The sequence below is a fragment of the Paroedura picta genome, chromosome 10, assembly GCF_049243985.1.
Source record: "Paroedura picta isolate Pp20150507F chromosome 10, Ppicta_v3.0, whole genome shotgun sequence".
NCBI lineage: Eukaryota > Metazoa > Chordata > Lepidosauria > Squamata > Gekkonidae > Paroedura > Paroedura picta.
Window position 1 is genome coordinate 8,592,163 of NC_135378.1, and position 15,586 is coordinate 8,607,748.

At 46.2% G+C, this 15,586-nt stretch overlaps 1 protein-coding gene across 6 annotated transcripts in view; it reads left to right on the plus strand.

Annotated features, from left to right (window-relative positions):
- Positions 1-15,586, plus strand: part of LOC143845321 (biorientation of chromosomes in cell division protein 1-like 1) — a 56,363-nt gene that overhangs the window by 11,596 nt on the left and 29,181 nt on the right. For 5 of the 6 annotated variants that reach the window (XR_013234358.1, XR_013234359.1, XM_077353589.1 and 2 more), the window contains exons 3-9: positions 1,252-1,442; positions 5,064-5,666; positions 6,719-6,862; positions 8,183-8,352; positions 13,795-13,909; positions 14,102-14,246; positions 14,553-14,628. Coding sequence is in view for 4 of the 6 variants with exons in the window: in XM_077353589.1 (XP_077209704.1) it covers positions 1,252-1,442; positions 5,064-5,666; positions 6,719-6,862; positions 8,183-8,352; positions 13,795-13,909; positions 14,102-14,246; positions 14,553-14,628 (1,444 nt within the window). In the remaining 2 variants the exon portion in view is untranslated. The remainder of the gene's footprint in view (positions 1-1,251; positions 1,443-5,063; positions 5,667-6,718; positions 6,863-8,182; positions 8,353-13,794; positions 13,910-14,101; positions 14,247-14,552; positions 14,629-15,586) is intronic. The other variant, XM_077353591.1, reaches the window with a different exon arrangement.

Sequence of the window (15,586 nt, forward strand, 5' to 3'; positions counted from 1 at the left end):
CAGATAAGGATCCCCCCAAAGAGCCGGGACTGGTGAAGAACCGAAAAGCCAGGTGGAGCCATATCTTTCAGGGTGACTGTCTTGCCCTCTCACACCAAGTGTTTCAGTCATGTACACCAGGTCCACCTCATGCCCTACAAAATAGTCCCACTGGATTGAGGATTTGTTAATTGACCTTGCATTGCACAGTAGTGTTGGCTCCACCCTAGCCACATGGATCACATGATAACCTGAGCTGTTGTGAAATCTCCTTATACGTATCATATAAAAATGCAGTCTGTTGTGTCCAATAACGGCCTCACACTTCTGGGGATGGGACGGAGGTTAGAAGAACAGCGAGTGTTTCCAACTGGACCTGCATATCTCCCCACTCTTATCTTGTCCGTGCTTCTCCTAACATGATACTGCCCTTGGCCTATTATTGTTGGGATCCCCAACCCTAGTGGGGCCCCTCCTCTAGTCTCCCCACACCTCTGCATGCTCGCCTGGAAGAAACCAGCCCCTCTAACTAATCCTACCTAGCCCTGGACTAACAAGCTGTGCTAAACAAGCCCTCTCCCCGTCCTAAACCATCCTCCACCCTTTCCTAACTAACCACAGAACTAAACTAGCTAATTTTGTGGGGGCTGTACCCTAGAACCTGGGGTATTTGGAAGAACCAGAAGTTCAGAGTATTCCAAATCTTCATAAGGGGTCAGAAATGTGTTCAGAACAATGGGGCTGAAACTGATGTTCCATATTGTTTCAATGACTTGCTTTTTGTTTTTTAGCGGAACTTCATCAGAGTGGCTATGTATCTTACTAGCTACACCAGGGGTAGTCAAACTGCGGCCCTCCAGATGTCCATGGACTACAATTCCCAGAAGTCCCTGGGGCTCCTGGGAATTGTAGTCCATGGACTTCTGGAGGGCCGCAGTTTGACTACCCCTGAGCTACACAATGAGTCCATTGACAATATAATGCAACATGCACCAGCTGATGCTTTTGAGGAATGTTATAAAATTAGTGTTGCTTTTTCTGCCTTTATGAGTGAGCAATTTTGGAAGAGAGCTTTCATTGTAAACAGAAGCCATCTAATTTTTGTGGCCATGTAAATATACGTTTTATCCTTGTAAATATACTATTATCATTGACAGTTTTTTCCTCTTGGGAGCTTATTCTTTAAGCACAATAGATCAGAGCAGTGCAAATTCCACCCCCACCCCCAAAAAAATAACAACCATATTCCTGCCTTTTATCACTTTATTTCAGATCTGGAATGTTAGAATCTGGGATTGACAGAATCATTTCTCAAGTCGTGGATCCGAAGATCAACCACATATTCAGGCCACAGGTAGAGAAAGCTGTCCATGAGTTCTTAGCCACGTTGAATCATAAGGAGGACACCAGTCCCAGCACAGCACAATCTGAGGAGAGACCAGATATTTCTCTTACCATGCAAGGTATGACTTTCCATTCCCCTTGGCAAAACTGACACACTGTTGAGTATTTAATACGGGGCTTCCAGCCGGCTGAGTCTGAAAATTCAGTTCTAGGTTTTACCTGTTCTTGATAGATGTGATATGATTGCAGGGGTGCCAAAATGCAGGGTTTCCTTGCTCCCAGACACTAATCAGCAGACTGGCGAGGGGAACTCACACAGAAAAAGAGAGATCCAGCATAATTCCCCACGTGACCTGGATGTCTTCATTTCTGGGATATCAGGGGAAACACTTTGGTATTGGGGCAAAATAATTATTTATTTATTATTTCGACTCATCGCCCGCCACTCTCATAACTGGCTCACGGCAGGTTTACAACAGTCTGTTAAAAAAAACCCATTAAAACACATCCAGACATTCATCCATATCGACTCCTAAAAAACAGACTCCTAAAACAATAAAACCATGGTGGTTAGTAATGCACTAGCCCCTCAGAATCCAATATAGGAGTGGGAGGAAGGAGCGCAGGTCCCATGGCCGGTGATTATGCTCTTAACACTGGGGGCCCCATCAGATCTTCCTTGCCACACCAGCCTCAACCATAGATCTCGTGGAAGAGCTCTGTTTTGCAAGACCTGAAGAACGCTGAGAGCTCCCGCTATGGTAGAAGCCAAATTTCTATGGTAGAAGCCAAATTTCTATGGTAGAGTTTTTGCCCATATACCAGAGCATCATCTCAAGTGGTGTCACTTCCAGATTGTAGTAGGCAGTGACCACTGTACAAAGGCTGGGCCTCCCTGCTGCTCCCACTGCATCCCCCACCCACCTCCTACCAGTTAGGACGGACCCTGGCAACCCTCTGTGAATCTGGTTGGACATATGTTCAGGATTGAGGTGTAGTTAGCCCACTCTGGTCCCAAGGCATTTATTTGGAATCAATTCTAGGTAATTAAAGTGACTATTAAGATCTGCACGTTCAAGGGTAGTGCAATCTCATCAGGTCTCTGAAGCTAATGAGAGTCAGTCCTGGTGAGCCCTTTGATGGGAGGGCACCAAGGAAGTCCAGGGCTGCTGTGGAAAGGCAGGTGTCAGGCGCTGAGAGAACTCACAACTAGCTTCTTAATAATCAGAAAGCTTTATTGAGAAGTACTACACGCATCAAGACTGGCGAAGTCAAATCTGATCTGAGTACAGATTTGCTTCTTCTTATCAATACAATTCTCCCGCCCAAAACTTGAAAGTTCCCAAGGGAGGGGAGAAGGAGAGAAGAGGCACATGCAATTAAAACAGTGATACATTCTCATGGCCTTGACTGGGTGATAGCGAAACCGGGCCCAGCCGAGAGGCCTCAACAAGTGATAAGAGTTACAACAACATATATTTCACTTTTAATAGTTAGCATGATTACAGGACCTGCAGCAATCAGGCGCCAAGCAATATAACTGTCATGGAAGAACTCAGGCTAATTTATGACAGGGATTCTACAATCCTGACAGCAGGCAGTGACAAACTATTTCTGTTTCTGCGTCACTTTGGAAGCGTGGATGGGTTGCTGTATGTCACCTGTGACTTGATATTTCCACCCGCAGTGTAAGTGAAATCAGCTTCTGAGTGAGTGTACTGCAGGACTGGGTACTGTACGTATTAGGGAAGTGCACTTCAGCTCAGCCCCTTAGCAATCACCAAAGCCCGAGGTAGTGCTAGGAGGCAGTGCCGTGGCTGGCCTCCTACACGCCGCCTCGGGCTTTGGTGATCACCGAGGCAGCCGAGACAAAGCGCACATCCCTAGTACGTATGGCTAGCCTCTGGTCCAGGAGTGATTTGACATTAGTGTGAACCTTGTTGAATTGACACACCTCCCAGCAAAGAACGCTGGGGACTACAATTTTATAAGGGTTGGGCGAGTGAAGTGAAGTTGAAGCTGCATGAAAAAGGGGATATGTTGGGTGGTGATCAACGTTAGTTTTGGGCGGGAATGAGCTGATCTAGAACACATTCTGATTTGGCATTGCTCCCTGGTCCAGGATTGTGACAGAACACACAGGCTTTGATGGAGGCCAGAATATCATACATACCTGTATTCAGCTAAAGAACCCAACATGGGGCTGCCCTTAGATTTTGTGTAGACTTCAGGGGGACCAGCTGGCTTGTACAGGTTTTCTCTAAGATATCTGACTCCGGTGGTTTGAGATTTTAAAGGTATCTCGGAATGCCTGCTCCTCTGTGAATCACTGCATAGCTTGGGATCTGCACAGACGAAGCCGTTCCTGGCTTCTCATCTTCAGGAGCTTATTTCTGAGCCAGAAATGGCAGAATTCCACCCTTTGTGGTGTCCTCATGATGAAAACCTTGCTCTTGAAAGGGTTCCCTATGCTCTATTATGTCTGATATTAGTTGATCATTAATGGTTCTCTTATTTAGACTGCAGAATTAAGGTCTGAATTTACTATTTTGTATCTGATTTTAATAGCATAGAGCCTCGGCAAATAATCTGTACCAAAGCACAAGAAATGGACACAGCTGAAACAGGGTTACATGTTTATGGTACTTTCTAGTGCTATCTAACGAAGGGTGAACCCTTTTCCAGGAGATTCAGATCATTTTCAGACAGGCTCTGATGGAGAACAATTTTTATTTTGCATTTCACGAAGGCCAACTCTTTAAACTGCCATCTGTTCTGTTGATGAAATGTTTATTTTTTGCATCTTAAGGTGCAATGTAAACCATTTTTCTTTAGGTTTTGTCATTGGTTGCATTTCTGGGTTGCATACAGTGCCATCTGAACTGTTCAGAGCATTTTGAACTGAGGCAGTTTATTTTTCATGCCCCTACAGGGTGGGTTTTTTGTTGTTTTTATTTTTTAAAACTAAAGCAGTTTTTCGATGTAGCTTGAGATATAGCTCAAAATTGAGTGTGAACACAAAAAAGGTACAAGAAAAAAAGGCCATCTGATATGCAAAATCTAATCCAAGTACGCTCTTTACAAGAATCCCTCTGAAAAGTGCTACCTCTGAAACAATCCCACCTTGTTTTTGCAATCAAACCATTTGGGTGAAAGTGCCCAGAGTCCTGACAGTAAGGAGGGAGCCGAAGGAGAGCCACGGGTAGCAGCAGAGGAAGGATGAGTGTCCTTGAGCGTCATTTCAGCTGGGGAGGGCTGAGGGGATCAGTTTAAACTGTTGTGCATCTCTGGAAGTCCATTTTTCAGGTCACTTTAAGCCCTATTAATTTATTATCATGTACTTGATGGTAAATTCCAGAAACTTGATGAATGTTAACGTTTGCTGGTAGTTTGTGTTGTCAGGCTTGTTTTTTAATCTTAACATGGGTGCCATGACAAACTTCCTGAACACGTATCTCATGAAAACAATACATGTATTTACTGAATAAAGTTGATTGCCTTTGAGAACAATATTTTCCTCTGGTTCTCTACAGATCTTCAATTGTCTGGTGTGTATCAGTATGTACAACTTGCTGACATTTGACTGACCATACATAAAGCGCCTCTTTGGTGATTCATTGGATGTTTAGGTCTTTGATGAGAAGGGGGAATAATCTTCTTTTTCCTGTTGCACCTGAATGTGTTAGTGTGAGGGCAGATTTTTCAGCAACACATTTTGTTTTTCTGTATCTTTCTCAAAGGTGTTCCTGTTGTCACTCCTGGTGCGGGGGTGGCTAGTGACGCCATGTCCATTTTGGAAACCATAACCTCTCTCAACCAAGAGGCCAGTGCTGCCCGGGCTTCCACGGAGGTCACGAATGCCAGGGCGACTGACAGAACTTCAAGAAAACTCTCATCTCAGCAGAGTGTCGACGGTGGGATTGAGCGAGAGCGAAATGCTGAGGATATGCTGGATGGGGAGAAACCCTGGAACTCTGCCGAGGAAGGTGCAGATATGGTAACAAATGGGGAAGAGGTAAATAACTTCTCTTCCAGTGAAGAAAGAAAAACTGTGCCAAAAGAAGCTCCTGGTTTAATCAACCCAAGCAAGGATGGTGGGCAGGAAGGGGACGAGCAGAAAAGCAGGCTGGCGGACAGGAAGACGGAGAGCTCTGAGAAAGGGGAGAGGAAGAAAGAGAAGAAGGAAAAACTGGAGAAGAAGATGGAACACTTGAAAAAGAACGACGACATTCTGAAAGCACGAGAAGAAAAGGGGGCGAAAGAGAAAGAGCCAGAATCGATCAAACATTCAGCTGGGGACAAAAACAGCAGTAAACACAAAGCAAGTGAGAGTACAAAAGACAGTGAGTATGCAACGGTGGGTGGGTGAGGGATGATGAGATTTGGGGCTTGGGGTTTATTTATTTATTTTTATTTATTAAACCTTTATACCGCCGTTCCCTTAGGCCCACGGCGGTTTACAAGATAATAATTGCAATAAAACCAATAGTTAAAACCATTAAAACAAATCCACACTATCAACGTTATCAACGTTAGGCAACAGGCGAGAACTAACTAACCCCACTAACCCCCTCCAAACCGCCCCACATTAGCCAAGGGACCTCAGGTTGCTAATATGGGAGTGAGGCAATCAGATCATTCAGATGAACCCAGGGAGCCCAGATCTAATGTCGGGACTGCCCGACCTGGCCTCAACCATATGCCTGGCGGAGGAGCTCCGTCTTGCAGGCCCTGCGGAAAGCTGTTAACTCCGACAGGGCCCTTAGCTCTTCCGGGAGCTCATTCCACCAGGATGGGGCCAGGGCCAAAAAAGCCCTGTCAATTGGGCCCTCCGATTGTCAGTCTGGGGGAAGGGGCCTATCGGCACCCTTCCTCATCCCGGACAGGGCCTGCCCTCGGCGCCCTTACTGCTTTATTTAATCCGCTCCGCTAGGAGCGGTTAAAGATAATTGTGCCGGGCGTGACTGAGAACGTTGTGCCCCAATTAAATAAATCTTGGCAATTCTGCACTTCAAGAAGCATTGTTCAGGAGAGGGGGGTTCATTTATAATGTAATGGTAAATTTTCAAGTTCAGACATCTGCTTAGCTAATTTATATGCTGTATTGGAGTTATACATTTATAATTCTGTAACATTGCAAGTGGCAACATCTGCAAAATATTAGCAGCACATTTCCACATCCAAACATTGGTAGCTAATACAGTGAACTTGGGGATGGTGAATATTGTGATATAGTTTTTTGTCTATTGTGTTTCTGTTTAGTGCATCTGTTTCTCATTCGTGTCCTTAGTCATTTGGGAAAGCACTACTGCAGACTGTAGCCAGGAAGGGAAATTGGCAAAAAAAGGAAGCGGTATCCAGAAGTAGTAGTGATTTTTCTTTCTTTCCGAACTAGTTTTGGAGGATTCTGATGCAGAGATACTCAGTGATATCACAGTCAGTTCTGTGCACACCAGTGACCTTTCTTCCTTTGAAGAAGAGAGTGAAGAGGAACTTGTGCTTTCGGACAGCACAGAAGAAGGAGAGATTGTTTCTGATGGTAAGTTAAGTTTCAGAGACACACTGGAGTTCTTTGCCAATAGAACCAAGGAGATGTTAAAATACACACCATTTGCTAGGTCTGAATAGCAGTGCTTTATCAGGGTCCAGAGCAAATGTACAAGTTGAACCAGGCCTGGTGATCTCCCCTGTTAGATGTGAGTCAGATCTATCCTGGTCCAGTCCTCTGTGGGTGTATACACCTTCTGTGGGTGTATGTAAAAGTGAGCCCAGGTGTGCTCCTTGAGGTACCCAAGCTAACATTCACTTGGAACACAGAAGCCAAGTAGATGGGATGAAGGGGCTCACGCAAAATCCCTGAAGATATGCATGGCTGTGGTCTGAACTGCAATTGTCCTTAATCAGTTAACCCTGTTGTATTACTGACAATGCCAGTGGAACATTTTAGGATAGTGTATAGCATAGCATAGAGGTTATAGTGCCTGACTGGGATATCGGAAACTCAGGTGGAAGCTTGCTGGGTGACCTTGGGCCAGTCACAAAACCTCAGTCACATAGCCTACCTCACAGGGTTGTAGTAGGGATAAAATGGAGGAGGAGAGAACAATGTGAGCTGCTTTGAGTCTCCCTTGGGGAGAAAGGTAGGGTGTAAATAAAGTAAATAATATTTCACTTTAGCTGTAGTCATGCTTAAGTCTATTCTTCTGTTCATCCACAATGGCTTTTAGATACATCTGTTACTTTGGAATTCACCTTGATGGGTGACTCAATATTTTGCTTGATAAAGTGGCCAAGAAGGAACTAGGCACAAAGTCCACATCAGAAGCTCCATGGTCCATCATTCAGAGGCAAAGTCAGGTTTGTCACAAGGATGGATGCAGAGCAGACATCAATTTCCTGCATTGGATCCTGCACATCTTTTCCCATTGATGCCATCCACTGTTGGGGCAGAGTTAGGAGCCCTGTTGTCCCTGTGAAGCTTTACCTTTTCTCCCTCCACGGTGATTGCAAACCTCTCCAAGCACAAGTGGTCAGCCCATTTTTTAAGAAGTTATTTCCAGGGCTTTACAGTGTCAGTTTTGTTTTTGCAGTCGTATAATCAGGGATGAGTACAACATCTTTTTAGGTCTTTTTAGCTCTAGAAGGATTGATGCTTTAAACGTGTTTGATACTGCTTGACTGGTCAGTGGACCGAATCTTTGTTGCTGTCTGATGCCCGATTAGAAGGCCCCTAAGGGAGGGCCAGAGAAGCAGCATTGCTCTCATGGAATATTGTGCATGTCACAATCAATCTCGTCCTTCATCTGTATTTAAACTTGACTTTTTCTATATTGCCTTTATTCTCTTCCCATTGCTCTAGAAGAAGAAGAGGAGCACAGCCAAATTAAAACAAGACCAGAGGCTGGGGAGCCTAATGATAAAAAGCCAAAATCTGGCCGACATGCTTATGTCCATAAGCCTTACCTTTATTCCAAATACTATAGTGATTCTGATGATGAACGAACTGTAGAGCAACGTCGCCAATCTGTTGTAAGTTTGATTACGTATCATTTATTTATTATTTACAAATGTACATGCCACAAATTTGCCCTCATCAGGGCCTCTGAAGCAGATTATTGTTTTTGTTATTATTGATATTTATTTAGATTTGTATACCACAGGGCAGTGAGCATCATAGTGTAGTACAAAGTTAATATATATATATAATACAAAATTTAAACTATACTAAAAATCTATCACATAAAATTTTCAAATTTACCACAGTATTAAAACATTCAATCATAATTACAGTTGCCCAGTAGAGCTCGTTCCAGTTATTCCCGTGACTGTGTTGTTTGCAATTTTGGAGGGCCCAGTAAATGTTGGAGATCCATGACCCCAACCAAAAGCTTGGCGGAAGAGTTCCATTTTGCTGGCCCTGTGGAACTGTGTGAGTTCTAACAGGGCCCAGATCTCCTCTGGGAGCTCATTCCACCAATGGGGGACCAGGACAGAAAATGTCCTGGCTCTGGTTGAGGCCAGACGTACTTTCTTGGGGCCAGGCTTCATTAGCCATTTGGAGGTAGCCAAACGTAGTGCTCTTCAGGGGATGTAGGCAGTAAGGGTTCCCACGGATGAACCACTGCTTCCTTTAACCCCTCTGGGAATTCTGTTGAGTGGGAGAGGTCAAAGATCTCTCATTGCTCTTTTTAAGGAGCCATGAGGGGCATGCGTCCAGCGGGCATGTGGTTGGCCTCACCGAATACAGCACCTTTTCCACTTCAGTCAGCATGAGCCATCTGAAGCCATCAAAAACAGCTGGCAAAGGCCTCCGAGGGGTCTCTAGTTCTCTTTCTATATCAATCATTGGGGGAAGGAGAAGATCACAGCAGAATACCGAGATTTATCAGCAAAATAGCTCGCCAATGCATCACAACTAATCTCCAATTGACTATTATTTTGGTGCCCTCCTTTCAGGGCTATAAGTGACTGAACTACCCTAAGCAATTGTGCTGGGTGCGAGCTCACTGATGCAATGAAAAGTAATACTCACATTTTACTATTTTCACTGCCATCTCATAGGCTTTCATAAGCATCCTATAAGACAGCGGTCCCCAACCTTCTAGTAGTCGGGGACCGCCTCCGAGGGTTGGAGAGAGCCGGTGGCCCAGCCGCCACCGCCGCTCGCAAACGTGCACGTGCAGTTGTCGCGCATGCGCGTTTTCGCCACTAGGTGGCGCTAACGCGCATGCGCAGAGCTGCCGTGCGTGCATGTTTCCGCCAGCAGGGGGCGCAAACACGCATGCACTGCAGCTCCGCACGTGCACGTATGCGTCGCTGGCGTGCCGGCGACCGTGCCTGCTTCTTCCCCCCCTCTCGCTGCGGGGGGGGAGGAAGGCATGGCTGCTGGCGGCCCGGTACCATGGCCTTTGCGGCCCGGTACCGGGCCGCGGACCGAGGGTTGAGGACCCCTGCTATAAGATGTACTGAGTGCTTCATTTCAGGTTTTCCTCCAAATTCGTCTCAACTCTTGCTTCCTTTCAAGGTGCTCCTCTGTAGGCCAGGGAACATCTGGGAGCAATCTTCTCTATGGCAGCCAGCATCTGGTTGTTCCAGTCACTGACTAATCCATCAAACGAGACGCCAGGAAGCATTTGGCCTTGTAGAGCAGGGGTAGTCAACCTGTGGTCCTCCAGATGTCCATGGACTACAATTCCCATTTTCTGGCAGGGGTTCATGGAAATTGAAGTCCATGAACATCTGGAGGACCACAGGTTGACTACCCCTGCTGTAGAGCATTCAGGAGTCCTCCTGGGTCCATAGGTCTCCACAGCAAGCTGAAATCTGCTTAGTGCGCAACTGAGGCAGGGGTGGCAACTGAAGCCAGACCTTCAGACATAGTGATCTGACCGTTATATGGCACTAGCCACCATCAGTTCCACTTCCAACTTGCACCAAAGATTAAATCTAGGGTGTGGCCTGCTTGATGTGTGGGACCAACAACAAACTGTGAGAGTCCTTGCGTTGCCGTGGAGAAGACCAGCCTCAAACCATTCTCAAAGGATGGTAGCTCAGCATGGACATTAAAGTCCCCCAAAAGTCCAGGGAACAGTAATGTCCAGGCTGCCACCACCTCTAGTAGGGCTGACTGGGCATCTGGTGGAGAGTTGGGCAGACGATATGCCACCCAGATTGGGAAGCTCTCGGCTGAGTCCCACCCAAGGCCAACACATTCAAGGCCTGGCATCACTGGTGCAGGAAGTGCCTTGAAGGGGCAATCCTCCCTGATCAGTATATCCATCCCCCCCCCCCCACATACACACACGTCCTGAAATCTGTGACTGATGGTGGATGGAATACCCAGGTGGTGCCAGTTCCTTCGGGGTGACAGTTTTGGTCTCCCTCACCCAAGTCTCTGTCTCGCACATCAGGTCAACTACTCTATGAAATATGATTGTAGAATGGAAGCGTTGTTTTTAATTGACTTGGCATTGCACACCGTCCATGTCAGAGGCGGGTTATTAACCTTAGCCTCCTCCCCTGCATCAGGAGGGATGGTATGGAGATTAGAAGGGGTTCGAGCATATCCGTATCTGCCCCTTCCCCCTGCATCCTTCTCTTGTATCTCCATGATTGTATTGCCCAACTCCTGCAAAGCATCCATATTTCCTCTCATGGTTACTGCCTTTTCCTTCTTTCCTATACTTATACACTTAATTCTTATGATTTTATACCCTTCCTATGTCCTTCTGCTCCCTAATTGTCACTCGCTGTACACTTCCCCCTCTTACAGCTTTCCACTTCCTAACCCGTTAAAAACATCTTTTTATTTTATTTAACAAGGGTATTTTGGAGAGGTGCCAAAGTAATAGTCAGTTGGATATCTGCTGCGTGTAATTTGCAAGCTTCTACAGAGATAAAATCTTGGCACTCTGCCGCAGCCTTCCCCCAACACTTAATACAGTAAGAAAACTACAGGCCGCTTGGCCGTCTTTGGGGGGTTGATTTGATCACTTCAGGTGTCAATCACAGGACAAGGTGGACATCAATGAGGCCCACCACATCTTAAGACAGCCCATGAGAAGGTGGGACGCCAACTCAGGAAGATAATACATCTCTTCCTGACATTAGGGAAGGAGGCAGTGGTACATCCTGTATTGAAGAAACCACCACTAGCTCTATGGGAGTCCACTAGCTACTGCCCAGTCTCTCATTTGCTTTAGGATGCTTAGGGCTAATCCTGCGTTGAGCAGGGGGTTGGACTAGATGGCCTGTATGGCCCCTTCCAACTCTATGATTCTATGATCATTTAATGCTTCTGGGGAAGATGGTGGAGTGAGCAGCTGTGGATCAGCAGGTGGCATTCCTGAATGAAGCTTTGGTCCTGGACCCGTTCCAATCCAGCTTCCAATCTGGCCAATGGATGGAGACCATGCTGCTTGCTCTGACAGATGATCTCCGATGCCCGCTGGACCAGTCGGGCTTCTGTCCTGGCCGTGGGGTCACCTTGGTGGATGATCTCTGGTGCAGGCTGGATCAAGGCGGTTTGGCCATCCTTGTGATGCTCGATTTGTTGGCCATTATTTGCCATGGTCAACCATGAGTTTGTTGGCCCATGCCACGCCGAGGCCGGGATTCAATGCCTGTGCTTCTTTCTCGGGAACCGGACACAGAGGGTGGCAGTGCGAGAGGAATTATCGTGCCCTTATCAACTCCTTTGTGGGGTCCTACAAGTGGCGATATTCTCCCTATGTTATATAACATCTTTATGTGCCCTCTGGAGTTATGGGCTAGAGTGTCATCAACATGCAGATGACACTCGGCTCTATCTCCTCATGGACAACCACCCAAACTCTCCCTGGATACATTTGCCAGAGGTTTGGAAGCTGTTACTGGATGGTTAGAGTAGAGTCACCTGAAACTCAACCCCAAAGACGGAGATCCCGTGGCTGGGCAGAAAGGTGGCAGATCAGGAAGTCGGCCTACCAACCCTTCCCTTAACATCTTGTCCTCAGCCAGGAATCTGGGGGTGATTCTGGATACCTCCCTTTCTATGGAGGCCCAGATTACAAGAGTAGCCCACATTTGCCAGGTGAGGCTACTGGCATCCTATCTTCCCGTACTGTCTAGCTACAGTGATACATGCAACATCACCTCTAGGTCAGATTTCTGTAACTTGCTCTGAGTGGTCGTATCCTTGTCCTTGACCTGGAAACTTCAGCTGGTGCAGAATGCAGCTGCCAGGATCCTCACTTGGAGGCCCCATATCCAGCCTGTGCTGAGGCAGATGCATTGGTCAGGTTCAAGGTTTTGGTGTTGATCTTTAAGGCCCTCTGTGGCTTGGGCCCTGCCCATCTGAGGGACCGCTTGTCTCCTTATGCCCCCTGCAGAACTCTCTGCTGTACGGGTGCTAATCTACTGGGGGTCCCTGGCCCCGACCTGGTGGAATGAGCTCCCAGGAGAGCTGAGGGCCCTGATGGAGCTATTAGAGTTCTGCGGGGCCTGCAAAATGGAGCTCTTCCACCAAGACTTTGGTTGAGGTCAGAGCCAGGCTATGTGGTAACATCCAGTGTACCCCACCCTGGGGGGGGGGTAGAAGGCTCCGGGGATGGGAAGAGGGTCTATACTGCCAATCCTACCTTATCTTTTAACTTATGCTCTGTTGTTCTATTACCAGATGTAGTTTTTATCATGTTTTATAGGGGTTTTATATTGTACCCCACCATGAATCCCCAGAGACTGGTGGACTAAAAATCAAATCAATCAATAAATAAGGTGGATTGGCACTGATGATACTTCTCAATCTGACAACAGCATTCAATGTTGTCGACCATGAGTTTCTTGCTTGCCGCCTTGTCAACGCCAGGATGCAGGGGAACAGCCTTACAGTACCTGATATCTTTCAAGATTGAGGACAGAGGGTGGCCATTGGGGAGAACCAATCACACCATCAAATGTGGAGTTCCATAAGGTGTGATTCCCTCCCCAATGTTATTTAACATCTTTATGCGTCCCCTCACCCAGCTGGTTTGGAGCTTTGGGCCTGGATGTCACCAATATGCAGATGACACCCAGCTCTATCTCCTGGTGGGCAGCTGGCAGGGTATATCCCGCCCCCAATTCTTTAGCCAGATGGTTGGAGGCCATGGCAGAGAGCCAACAATTAAAACCAGAACTAAAATCGACATACAAAAACATTAATAAACAGCAATTTAAAACTTTAGGGAGGGAGTGTAATTCCATCGTTTAGAGTGGATTTCCTTTTAATGTTTGAATACTTAGGCAATGAAGTGCAGGCTCAAAGTCACATAACATACCTTGAGTGTGCGAAGTGCAGCTGCACGATGGTCATGAGTGAAAGGACCCATCACACACTGCTTGTTCAGCCTACTTTCCCCGCTGGTGGCAAACACTGCAAGTGGCCTTGCGGAAAAGGCCTCAGGCCCCTTTCTGGCCATGCCTGTAACACTGTCCCCTTCCTGTTGTCTCCAGGCTAAAGAAAAAGAAGAGAGACTTCTAAGGAGACGTCTTAACAGAGAAAAACTGGAAGAAAAGCGGAAACAGAAAGCTGCAGAGAAAACAAAGACCTTGAGAACCAACAACCAAGGTGCTGTGGGGGTTTTGTTTAAACCAATACTCCTTGGGCTGTATTTCAGTTAACATGGTCTTGTTTGTCTCTACCATTTGGTTTTGTTTTTGTAAAAGAGAGAAATCCTGTTTGACCTCTAAAATGTTTTTCTGGCCATCGAGAGAGTCATGTAAAAAGAATTGCTGTTCAGGTTTTTGACTCTTGTTTTAGGCAAAAGTGGACAGAACGCAGAAGAGTCTTGCAGCAGAGGCCTCGATTCAAAAGCGGGCGGGGCCAGCATGAAAGATGTGCTGAAAGAACAGAGGTTCTTGGAAAAGAAGGTGGCCTTAAGCAGGAAAAGGAGGAGGGAGTCAAGGTACTCGTTCCTTTTCTCATATGGGAAATTAAACTGCATTACTGTTTCCCATATTTAAATGAAAATAGATGTGCTTTTCGCAGGGTGTGTGCGAGAATCACTGGAGAAAGATACTGCTTGCCTGATACAAAATGGCAAATAGGTTTTCCTAAAACTCTCTAAATATGAATGCTAGCATGGGGCTCATGGGAATTGTAGTCCATGGACATCTGGAGGGCCGCAGTTTGACTACCCCTGCCCTAAACCATTTACTAAAATCAAAAGGATATCAACAATTAGAATTGCTTCCGCTTTTGCCTGTTTCAGACATAATGATGAAGGTGGGAAGAAGAAATACGAACAGCCAGAAGAAGATCTCAAAGAACCCCAAAAGACAAATGAAGTATGTCTTCTATTATAATTTTGTAAAGCTACAATCTTGTAATTGTCAGGGGCGTGTTGGCAGGGGCTCATGGTAATTGTAGTCCATGGACATCTGGAGAGCCACAATTTGGCCACCCCTGGGATAGAGAAAATCAGTATATAAGAACCAACCATTCTCCTTCTTCTATCACTGCATCCTCTGGCAGAGAATTCCACTTTTTAATCACTCTCTGTGTAAAGTAGTATTTCTTTTTGGCGATCTTGAAGGTACTGCATCATTAGCGTCATTGAACGTCCTTGAGTTCTAGTATTTTGGGAGGGGGAGAAAAATGTCTCTCTGTCAGCTGTTTCCACCCACTGTTTAATTTTATAAACCTCTTACCACATTGCCCCTTAATTGCCTCTTTTCTCAACTGAAAAGTCCCAGACTCTTCAGCTTCCCTTGTAGGGAAGGTGCTTATCATCTTGGTCACTGTACTCTGCTGTACTTTGTCTGGTCCCCTTGCTGATTCCCACTTTGTCCCTGTGCTGAGGATCCACTGACCCCCCCCCCCACACACACACACACGTCGGTGGGCTACTGCAAGCAGAGGGAATTAGTGGAAACTGCTGTCCCCTCGTAAGAAGGCTTAAAAGCCATTCAGTCTTCAAAACGCATTTGGACACAGGACACTATTTCTTAGATGGTTTCAATACTAAACGTTTTATTGACTTTTCCCTGTAGAATGAAAGTAGAATTCTTAGCTATTTCATGAAATGAGCAGTCTGTTAAAATGTTGGCAGTATTTTGCTTGTTCTGTCTATGCATGAAAGGTCATAGTGCATTCTCCTTGAATTAATAGATGGAAATGGGGTGTGGTTTGCTTTGTGGGAGATGAACTTAATTCCAGTCTCCACTCTGGTGAGCTACAGCCAAAGCCGGGCCTTTGAGGGGGCATCTTCAGCAGAAGATGCCTTCTCTTGTTGCCACCCAAAGT